The 12,510-nt window shown below is 38.0% G+C and overlaps 1 protein-coding gene across 1 annotated transcript; it reads right to left on the reverse strand.

The window, feature by feature from the left end:
• Positions 1 to 3,838: 3,838 nt before the first annotated feature.
• Positions 3,839 to 10,837, reverse strand: LOC106809440. Its single transcript, XM_014812519.1, has 12 exons — positions 10,603 to 10,837; positions 8,679 to 8,861; positions 8,252 to 8,326; positions 7,396 to 7,491; positions 6,794 to 7,009; positions 6,432 to 6,590; positions 6,094 to 6,270; positions 5,735 to 5,809; positions 5,367 to 5,462; positions 4,945 to 5,091; positions 4,578 to 4,646; positions 3,839 to 4,325 (listed from the first exon to the last, which is right to left on the reverse strand). The coding sequence occupies exons 1-12, from the start codon at positions 10,747 to 10,749 to the stop codon at positions 4,275 to 4,277; spliced, it is 1,491 nt and encodes a 496-aa protein (XP_014668005.1). The 5' UTR covers positions 10,750 to 10,837; the 3' UTR covers positions 3,839 to 4,274.
• Positions 10,838 to 12,510: the final 1,673 nt, after the last annotated feature.

Genomic DNA, 12,510 nt, shown 5'->3' on the forward strand with positions numbered 1-12,510 from the left:
GCCGTTCCTTTCTTCACGCTGACTTTAAGGCCCGTCTCCACACACGCGGCACAACACGACACAGCAAAACGCAGCGCCGTTGTGCTGAAAAAAATACATTGTGATTTCGCGCATTGTGTCTGAGCGCATTGTGTTCACTCTGGGGTTCAGTGATCAGAAATTATGCATGTGCTTGTTGTCCATTGGCTGATGGTAGCGTGAGCAGAACACGTGATAAAAAACAATTGCGTTGATTGGTTCAATTGTCTTTTCGCCGTCACGTCAGCCGGCAAAAGTCGAACTCATTTGACTTTTGCCCTCGCCGTGAAACCCGACTGGCGCCGTGCCGTGTCAGTGGAGACTGCGCCATAAGATATAATAGATTTGAACTTTGCCGGTAAGGGTGAACGATGCCGTTTCCGTGGCGTTCCGTGCCGCGCCGCGTGTGTGGAGACGGGCCTTTACTGATTGGTTCCTACCCCTAAACAGTTTTTAGGTAGAGAGAATTTTTAATGTGTTCTAACCAAAGTAATTATAGTGTTTGTCTGGTTTATTAGCAGGCGTTATTCACAAAAGTATTAATCTTATAGTTTTATTATAATTTAGTTAGAAACAACACTGTGATAGTGATGGAAGTGTTATAACATTTGCAAATTTTAAGTAATTTAACCATCAGTGAATATCGGCTTATGACTACTGTTATAATTTTATTGAGTTTGATGCATGTAAATAATGATATGTAATACTTGTGAAATGCCATAATTTTCTGTTTGCTCAATATATCTGGAGGATTAAGTCTGTTACCCAGTATTTTACATGGTGTACATTTTATCTCTAAGATCTTACTCACTTTATTTGTAGTGCCGTTTGTGTCGGTAACAGATCTGAATAATAATGATCATATATCGTACAATGATTTCTGAAACCAGCCTGCTGATATGCCATTACTGCCTCTAACTGTCACAGTATTGAAATTACACATTTCTACTCGTCATTCAGCAAGCATGAAACTAATTATGATTTTTTATAAACGTTGTGTATAGCTTTAGTGATTGACTACTACCAGTTCTGCGCTTGAGAATATTCATGAAATGATAAGCTGTGATTAAAAAATTTATATTCATAGTTTACGTCTAGTTGTTCACATGGAATTGGGTAGGATGCATATAGGGTGTTTAGATCGTTTGACGTTCATTGTGATTCGAGTCGAGTTTAGCTTGTACTTCATACTGGTTGTTGTACCATTTGATGATTTTCAAATGTATATATAATATAGAAATTCCACGTTTCCACAATACATACATTCAGAATGTATGTATTGTGGAAACGTGGAGTGGAGGAAACTGCATGGCGTGACAGTAATGGTTAATTGAATTTGCACTCTGAAACTGTGAACTGTGGAAGCTTCCTGCTTGGTTGACTTAGCTGAGTGTAGCAGAAACTTAGACCTGCGTCTGTGATGTATTGGGAAGTTGACATATAAACGGATGGGTGCATTTTTCCCTAAGTGGCGGATATGACTGATGGCAAATAAAATGTCGCAACGCACCAACAATGGACATCGTTATCCCCCCATGTTTGCATGTTAGCTTTTAAGCCTTGACAAGAAAAGTATGATGGATAGTTGGTACCCCGTTATGTGAGAATACCAAACCGAGATTGAGATGTAGTAGGTTAGTAGCTCATGGACTCAATTTTGTTTAGCTGTATACTGTATAGCCAGGTAAATAGTAAATACCAGTTACTGCCTGCATGGGTGCTCCACGATTTAACTTTCTATCGATCGTTTATTTTAGCTTAAATGATTGTATGGTATGTCAACGATTGCTTATGAATGAATAAATACAGATGTATTAGTTTAGAATTGAGTAGAAACAGTATTACATTACCTCCATGACGAAATATCGAGTCGTAATGCATAAAAGCTGGGATTTTAAAAGATGTCATTCATCCCTGTTATAAACCAATGGGAAGTAATGAATCGCACAACTTGTCATCGATCACAAGTTACAAATATGTGGTCATCGTAGAATCTGTATGTTATGTTCATTGTTTGGAATTATGATCGGTTGAAGTGTATTGCAGGCTTGCAGGTTAGCACATAAAGCAGGCATCTTTCAGCTACGTGCCTGCTTAAAGCCGGGGCAACAGTAATCACCTGTGGATGTACTGATGAAATGTACTGTGAAAATGTACTGATATCCTACTAGAGTGCATATGCCAGCCGACAGCTGAGTTGGCAAAATTGTCATTTATCAACAGACATGTGGCTCATGTAATTTATTGGATTTATTGGACGGTAATAGGCTCACATGACTTGTACTGTGTGCATGTACCACGTTGCCCATGTGTCTTACGTGCCACAATCGTCACCTTAGAAAGTAGGTGTTTGAGGCTGAAATTTGACGGTGAAAGAAACTACATCATTATGAATACTCATTATTTAACTGCTGATTGTGTTGGAAAGTAGATCTGGTTTAAACTTTCTTTTGGTGTGATAACTCCCGCATTATTGTATTGGTAATTACTGTGGGTAAGTTACTAGGAAACCATCATGTACTTTGGAATTCAGCGGAGAAAGGTTCATGCCATACTTTTGTCTTTATGCACGCAAGTGATCATGGTACCACTAAAGTAACTAAATCCCCCCCCCCAAACCCCATAGAGACGTGCACATTTTAATGCTACAATGTTGTTACAAATTGTTTAATTAAAAGCAAGTTTGACGTAGAATAGCTGTCCCTCTGTATCCCATCTTTAAAATTTATTTCGAGTCGGTATAGTGCCGTGTTCACTTGTGTGCATTCAGTCAAAAGTATGGCATGAACCTTTCTACATTGAAATCCAATGTACATGGTTTCCTGGTAACCCTGCATCACTAGGCATTCTCATTTTTTGTAACAGCTATATTCTATTTTATTTATAAGTAACATCAATTTGTATTGAATCAAACCAGGTAAATTTATTGTGCAAGCTGAATTGATCTAGTATTGGCATCTGGAAAACTGGTTTAAAAAAATGCATCAATTTCATGCTAACTTATTACAATATTACTCCACTTGGCACAGCTTCTTTTAAAAGCTTTTCTTGTGACACTGCATAATGACCTTACCAATTTCCCTTCCTGAAATTAATTATTGTATATTCATGAAGTGTCTACCACATGTATTCCCCAATATATTCCAAGATACAGCCCTCGTATATCATTCATAAGTGAGAAGTAGCACTGTTGTGATTCGTTTCTATACACAGTGTTCTAATTATACCATTTTTATTACAAAGTCATATTGCCAGGTGAGGTATAATACTCTATAGGCAATTAACTCTGATGCAGATTTTTAGTGAATGTTTTTTGTTAATTCATCATTGTTCGTTTTATGTTATACAAATTATTGCTTGATTTATCTAATGGTGACAACTTGATGTTGAAATGAAATGATGTAACTTTGATTAGTTAATAATTTGAAATTTTGCCAAATTGCTGTATTAACATTGCATGTGGTTTCTTTACTGCCAAGACAATTGTTTAATTGTCAACTGTTTCTACTGTGCTCTTAAAATGTCATATCTTAAGAGTTGGATGTCTATATAATCTTATCGGAATAATTTATCACATTTGTGACCACCGCTGTCACTCGTGTTGTTTCTTCTATGCATGCCCAGTACATTCAGATGCCTTTTTTTACTTGTATCTGACATTCTGTACTTTCCTACCATTTTCAAGCGAATAAATTTTGCTATGAATTATGATAAGTCATGGGGGTCACTGACTTCTTTTCTCATGTGTTCAAGTTTCATTAGAAATGAAATGATGCACAAATCGTGTAACAAATATGTGCAAATAATTCATGACCACCTGTACTGGGTTACTTGCCACAATTTTAATAATAGAAAGGCAGCATAGGCACATTCAGAAACTTGCTTAGTAAATATAAAGTACTCAAATCTTCATATTGTAAATCATATATACGTAAAAATTACACGATTACCATTCATAGATGTAATCATTAGTTCTAGTTTCAAGTATAAATCCATATCACAGACACATGTTAATATGTTACAACAATGCATTATTAAATTGATTTGATCTGCATGTTGCTGTATAGAAAGATTTTCCATGAATTATTTCACAACGCACAAAACATTTCTGTTACACATTTCCCTGACTATTAAATTCGTTTCAAGTATCAATACTTGTGTATATTTATTACCAAATCGGCTAGGGTGCTTGTTCTTTGTGGCCCGTCAACAGATGGACCAGGTTTTGGTGCAGATGTCTCCCTCTTGTGGCAGATTTAACAACGGGTGTGTATCTCTCCATCAGTGCACGCAGCCGGCTTTGGTCCCTGAAGTGCCATAGGAAACGATGATGACTAGAATGGTTTAGCACTTCAATTAAGTTTATCGTGAGTGCAAACATTCTTGGCTAGATATTCTTTGCGTTTCGGCTGTCATGTTTTAAACAAAATCATTACTTGATCAAGTTTCCCCCCCCCCATTGTATGGTTTGGGGGCTACCACTTGCGATGGCTCTACCAGTCCCTGCACAAAGACAAGTATCTTAAGCGGAGCTCACTAATGCAAGGCCCTGTACTTACAGTGTATGTATTACAGATGAGTTTGAGCAGGTCTGTCTCAGCTTGCTTTTGGATTTCATCAGTATGAACCTGTCCAGCAAACGACAAAAAAATACACAGTTTCTGACACACTTATCAACTTGGACATCAACACATTACCAAAATAACCTTTTTCAATAATAATTAACACAGCATTCATTCACAAAATATCAACGGGAAAACCTGAAATCTTCGACATAAAACCATATATGCGCCCAACTATAGTTATGTCCACGAGATGTCACTGAACACATGTGATCTAGTTAACACCGAAATAACCTTTTGACACCTGGATTCATGAATCGGGGGAAAACAATCAGCTGCTAATGGTATCGGTGTGCACACTCACCCCGTTCAGGGTGACCCAGGGCACGTATTGGTGTGGAGGTACCAGGGCATCTGTTGCTACACCTGCCATATGCATGAGGTGGTTCCCCTCAGTGCCATTGGCACAGTTCGAAATAGGTTTCCAAGCAAAGCCTAGCTGCTCAGCACACTGCAGATGAAATAAACGTATGATACGTACATGGTTAAAGTAGGAATCGTCTTTAATTTCATAATTGCATTCAAGCAATGTCTCAAATTAAGCAAGGTTATGTCTTCAAGCAACTGATAAACCTGCTGAGAAAGTCACTATGAAACACGTATACGATACAATCTTCTCCTAGGAAGTCATTTTTGCATCTGAAACATTCATTCTCATCATGCCACACCATTTTTTAATAATAATGGAAATGCCTTCTAAACATATACTGTATTCTTATGGTATACCTTTGCTCCATAGTCAGGTGGGCTGGGTGATGCCTCCATGCAGTGAATATATGGCAGCCACTTCTCAACCCGAGCCAGAAGGTGAATTACACACCCCTACAAGTAGGTCACACATTCAGCAACTCGCCAGCATGAAAACGAAATTTTAATAGAACTTAGCATGTGCATGAAATGGGGGACTACAGGACTACTTCAACTGCTACAGTTCCATGACTAATCACAATTACCCTCCATTAAAAAAAAAAACTCCACAACCCAAGTTAAAACATTTAATTACAAATAAAATGTTGGTAGGGTTTAACACATGTATGCACTCAAAAGAATTAACTTGATTTCTTTGTCCTATTAGCTACGATTGCAGATCTCACCTCTATTATATTTCCTGTGCATTCTGCTTTGCCATGTTGACAGGAAAATACCCACTTGCCTCCTTCCTGATGCTCCTGCAGCAAGAACATGAAGTAAGAATATAGCAAAAAGACTTGTCAAAAAATAACTCATCGCGTCTTTATTTGCAGTTAATACACAATAAATGAAATGATTTTACACCAGTTCTATCACTGACCATTGTCGCAACAGCAAACCTAGATACAGGGATAGAAAATAATTCTTCTATAGGGGCTGCCATGAATAACCATAATATAGACACTGCTAGACAAAAATCCCAGGACTATTTTCAATGGTCTGACGTCTGACATATTTCAAGCCCTTATATATAGAAACATACATGTGCGTTTCCATATGGAACCAAGGTCACATTCATGATAGACCCTATCTTCTTCCAGGTAGGGTACAGTACTGACTGGATCATTTCCCTGCAGGCTGGACACAAGCTTTCGTAATATAGACTAAAGCTGACAGGGGGCGCCACTGAACTCAGCTGAGATGTGCACTGCTCCACAACCTGCCAAAAATGTGTTACAAACACGAGAATGAATAAAACTCATGTGAGCAATTTAGAAAAAATTAGCTCACAGTCATTCGTTTGTGATCTAAATTGCATGAATAGAAAAATGGAAGAGTCCGCAGTTTCCTTTACAGAAGGATGCCAGGCTGCTGAGTTACCTTGCATCTCTGTGCAACTCTGGTTGAACTGCACCATAGGCTTGGTGGCAAGTTGCACTTGCTGTCACCTACTGGCACCTGGACAGTCCTGCTGTTCTTATAGCAATGGTGACCAATGGTGGTGTCGTTGATTTCGCGACATGCAGCAGGTTTTTCCCCCTGTTTTAATAATAATGCATCACATGATCACATGCATTGTGCACAAAGGTACATGACAAAAAACACACAACGATAGAAAAGCAATAAATTCAAAAATCAGTGAAATAACAATTCTGTCATGAGTCAGTTGGCAATGAAACTTCCATGCACTGAGGCAATGTCATTAGCGGGAAGGCTACGCAAACATGACGCCAAGCTCTTACGGAAATAGTGTCGCACATAAGACCCATGAAGTCTGCCTCAGCTCTGTTCTGTATCTCGTCATTGTGTTCCCCATTCAGTGTAATCCACGGAATGTAGTTAATAGGTGGCTCCGCCTGCTGGGTTCTCTTAGCCATGTGATGCTGCAGCATGTTCCCCAGAGTCGTATTTGTGCACTTTTCTATCGGCTCATAGTCGATCTTCAGCATTTCAGCGCACTGCAACCGATGCGGAGATTGAGATTTCAAGTGCGCATGCTTGTCATTGCATGTACATGCTCTGATAGTTTTGATACATAAAGCAGGACAGTACAAGGAATTGTTATCAATATGTACCAATGTATCAAACATAAACTGTACTCTCCAGTTCTTGTACCGATAAGGTTAGGGTTAGGTTAAGATTAAAGTTAGGTTGGTAATGATTATGATTTGGGTATAGGGCTTCTTATTTAGACATGAACCAACATATTACACATCCAAATGGCTTTATTTTTAACCTGGAAATAAATTCCTGGATTCACCTAAAAGGAATCGTACGATTCCCACCAAACCGTTAATGCATTCATTTCAGTATCTATTATGTTTAAATCTGGTTGATGTTTTACCTTTTCTCCATATTCAGGGGGATTTGGACTGCTCATCATACAGTGGATGTACTCCGTAATGGTATTAGTGTCTTTCAGGTGGAAAATTGCACATGTCTGCATGACAATTAATATTATTATGTAGTAGTAGTAAATAGATAACAAGGCAATGTGCAATTTCTTGCGAATAAGAGATTTTAACTTCATTCAAGACAATATATAGGTGATAGTTTATCTGAAAACATATTTATTATACTGCCAGTTCATAGTACAACAGTGTAAAAAAATGACAATAGTTACATATAAACTGCATTCTTACTAAAATCATATCATAGACAAGAAGCGTGTGTACAAGATAAAACAACCTCATTGATTTTTGTCATTGTCAGTTATAAAATTGTTTTGAAATATAAAGAAATTAGTGGGACACATAAAACCATGGATCCCTCTGTAGCATATATACGGTATAATCGGTTGTAATTTCGTAATCGATCATCGGTTGGACCCAAGTAAACCAGATGATTCAGTTACAATCGTTACTCAGGGTGTTGAATGCCTGCGTATGCGTAACGCGTGTGCATGTAGTGTGTGCATGTATGTGTTGTTTAGCCTGTTTACTGTTTGTTTTGCACTGTTTACTACTGTATGTATAATACATGTATGTTAATAAAGGATAACTTGTATAGTAGCGATGACATTTCTGATTCTCATCACTTTTCCAAGTTTTCTTTGTTCAAGTATTTACATTTATTTCGATTTTTTTTTCTTTTTTTCCCGAATGAAATCGATTAGGATTTTGATAACCAAGGCGCTTGGTTCAAGCCATTGTGCTCACGATGATCGAGTTAATCGATGATCGTGACATCACTACATATACCTGAATCAGATTTCCTTTACACTCTGCTGGACCATGTTGACACTCAAACACCCACTTATCTCCGTCCCATGTTTCCTGCAGATTTGAACGAGATGAGTATAAGTACGTATTGTGATTGAAAAACAATTACCATTTATCAAAGCTTATCCTATAAGAAACCTTATGTCTGTATCTAAATTTGAACAGCTTTTATCCTTAATTAGAATACATTTGTATCACTGGTATAATGACTATACATTGAAACTGTCAACACACAGCTAGAGCATAAACACATACTCCATAACTCCACACCATCCTTACTCCACATCCATGGTGCAAACTCTTACTGATTTTTACATAATAAAAGTTTATGCCTCCTATTTACTATACTTCTCTTTGTTCAGAACTTCTGTATACTTAGCTAGTTGCTATTGTATATCACACTTACAGTTGCTTTCCCATACGGAACAAAATCGATGTCAAAGACGGCTGAATCCCTCAATTGAACCCAGGTAGGGTACAGCTGAGTTGTGATAAACCTGATTGTGTCTGAACATAGGGCTTCGATGAAAACACCTACGTCGACGGGAGTATTTTCACGCTTGTGCCACGCATTACAGTGCTTCTCCACCTACAAGTACACGATTAGATTTTCTGAAATACATGTCAATGCTATGCTTATCCAAGAGCCATTATATATATAATCAGGAACTTAAAAATGGATATTCCATTTATTCCATTTATAAGCTCCTGATATAATTATATATATAAGAATAATTTGGCTTTTAGCAATTTACTATGCCTTATTGTTAACTTACGTGTGTGGCTGTGTGTGCGTGCATGTGTGCGTGTGTGCGTGCGAACGTACGAGTGCAGTGAGTGCACGTCTTATTTTTTATTGTAAAACTATCTTGTTGTAACCAATATATACTACACCATGCAGTGTATGTGGTGACCAACTCCGAACCAAATTTTGACCTGGTCCTTAAGCCTAGCCTCACTGTATGGGATCAAAATTATAGTTTGATCTATATATATAGTCACTATACCTACCCTGAATAGCATTGGCCTTGTTTGTGTATACATATAGAACGACACCAGCATAAGATAAGTATAATGTTAAAAACCAGAACCAATCGTTCTCATGGTGGTGTAGATACCAAACATGTACCCAAAATTTTTGTGGTGGTCATCCTCAATACCTGGGTGGCCAGTAAAGCTATTTTGAGTCATGGCCAGACGGTGAAACAGACGTGATATAATTATAGAGAAGTCTGCACCAGTACACCAGCTGACTTCTATAAATACACGCGAATTGGACATTGGTATAGTGAGTTACAGGACACCGCGTAGCATGGAATAGCCTAGCTCTAGAACTATAGCCCTCCGCTCCGCCGCAGGGCTTTAGAACATACTATGGCAATTTCCAGGGAGTAAGCAAAGACAACTTTTTTGCCGTTAATAACTGCTTCGGTATGCCAAATAAAGCACATTCTCTGCCGCACAAATGTCTTACGTTACTATAAACACTAAAATTAAAACGCAAACTATCGCTTAAATGTTGTACTTGCTATATTACTCGTCGACGAAGATTGTTTACCAACTTGTAACCGCCCTTTTTCGCTAGTGAGCGGGCACAATGTATTTCCAAGTGGAGGGTGCATGGGCAGGTTGCACGCGGTTGCAAACCGCCATTTTTCGTTGCGCAGCGCTAGCGCGGTTTGCAACCGCGTGCAACCTGCCCACCCCTCCACTTGGGAATACATTGTGCTCGCTCACTAGCAAAAAATGGCGGTTACAAGTTGGTAAACAATCTTCGTCGACAAGTAATATAGCAAGTACAACATTTAAGCGTTCGTTTGCGGTTTAATTTTAATGTTTATAGTGTACATTAACTTAAGACATTTGTGCGGCAGAGAACGTGCTTTATTTGGCATACCGAAGAAGTTATTAACCGCAAAAAAGTTGTCTTTGCTTACTCCCTGGAAATTGCCAGGGCCTGTTATAGCCCTGCGGCGGAGCAGAGGGCTATAGTTCTAGAACTAGGAATAGCCTAAACCGACCAGGCTCTCCGACTGTTACACGTAGTGTTAAGCGAGAAGGGAACTTGTGGCTAGGAATAGCATTACAGCATTGGTTGGCATTGCCATTCGTTTAATTATGTCCACGGTACCATGTTAGCCGGACTTTGAACTGAGTCTGAAGTAAACTGCACAACGATTTTGGATATCATGACATATAATCAGGAGTGTCCCAATATAGATATTAGAATGTCTATATAATAATGACTATATATTATAATATATTAATACTATGACACTCATGATCAATATAAATAATAACAATAAGCAATGTTAAATTAGCCACATTACCTGACATTGTCGAGTTATATCATCAGAATTACACCATAGGCTTGACGGCAAGTTGCACTTCACTGCTAAACTAGAAAGTGCCGGGGAAAGGCAAAGGGACATCAGTGCAATTAGCAGAATGGTGTTCATCTTCGTCACGCGGACCATACCGGTTGTCAAGTTGTTCGACGATATTTATTTCTGTCGTGGCAAACGTACGAAAACAGTGCAAACAGTGATAGCCGGTGCAGCAGTGCATGTAAATAATGCACAGTGGCGCCATCACTAGGAGCACTAAGGTCAAATGAAACCACCCCTAAGTAGGTACGCGCACAAGCACAGGTAACCTGCAAAAACATTTGCTCCTTTTCATCGGGTGATACTCCACTAGGAGTGTTCCCAACTTTAATGTCATTAATGGTCATAATAACACATATATATATATATATATATATATATGGTCATGGTCATATATTAGTTTGTGTTAGGGTTAGGATGATCATTCATGATTCATTTAGGTTAGGGTTAGGGTTAGGATGATCAATCATTAATCATTAATGATATCAAAATTGGGAACACCTTAATGAGCGTTTAGCCTTTCAAATGCTCTATTCAATTAGGCAACCGATACGTTTCTAACAAAATTTTTGAGTTATTATTTAAGTCATTGAACTTTGCAACTATCAGGATAAAAATGTAAATGTCTGCATCGTGCCAAAATTGTAAATTTGGATGATATGTCGCGAAAGTTAAAGTGATTCACCAATATCTCCAAACATGGTAGAAAGATCTAATGCCTAATATAGTCTCGGAATGGCATGTTGCTATACTTACATACATGCTCGCATAATATTCGGGTTCAAAAACTACTTTTTATGAGTGACTCTCCGTTTCGGGCGAGTGACTTTCAAATGTTACTCCACCCAATGGATTTGGTACTTGCCCTAAAAAAAACTGACAAAACAATACTAATAATATTATATACTAGATTGTGTTTTATAGTCCATACTAATTCAAACGTATTTTACATTCAATGCTGTTTAATTATGATATTACTAATATCATTCTAAGACAATATGTTTGAAAACCAGTTATTTACATTGCTTTGTTGTAACTCACGGTGACGGGTCCCCTCATATGTTTCTAATAAAATTTGGCCTTCTCTAATTGTGTGTTACTATAGGCAACCAATTGTTGACTTATCAGCTGGCGCTCATAGCGCTGTTCAATAAATTTCCAAATGATTTCCAAACTTGCCACAAACAAAAACTGGAAATGTGGCAGTAAGGCTGTGTATGTACAGCTATCACCGACTGACCTCGTTGAAATACATTCAAAATAATTTTGAAACATGAATATCATCACACCTTTTCCTAACAGCACCATGAGTACTGTACATCCAATACAAAGAAGAGCACATAGCATAGCAACCATGAAATACTGGTTGACTTGTTGAATAAATATAAGTCTTGTTACTATTGCATAAAAGCAACCATTATAATATTCTGGCACGTGACTGTGGTTATTTATATCTGTATTTTTGTCATAAATGTCTGAGCAAGAAACGTGCGCCCTGAGATTGCAGCACATTATGTTAATAAATTGCAATTGTAACATTTACAATGCACCTAGCAATGGAACTGACCACATTCTTTATAACCTGCTGGACCATTTCTAGGTGTTGGTGAAACCAGGCGAAAATATATATATACTGGCGGTTCGCTGTGTTTAGTGTAGAACATCGTATGCAAAGTCAGGCTGTATTCGTACTCAAAAGCACTTTAGAGCAGCAAATAAGCTATCAGTAAACATTAAAATACCAGAACCTAAGTAAAACAACTTTTCACAGAAGAAATTCATTAGGAATCGACACATGCCATTCGGCTACAAATGACATAAAGTAAAGGTAAAGTACAGGTCTATCTTGAC

This window comes from Priapulus caudatus, unplaced genomic scaffold (genome assembly GCF_000485595.1).
Source record: "Priapulus caudatus unplaced genomic scaffold, Priapulus_caudatus-5.0.1 Scaffold354, whole genome shotgun sequence".
NCBI lineage: Eukaryota > Metazoa > Priapulida > Priapulimorpha > Priapulimorphida > Priapulidae > Priapulus > Priapulus caudatus.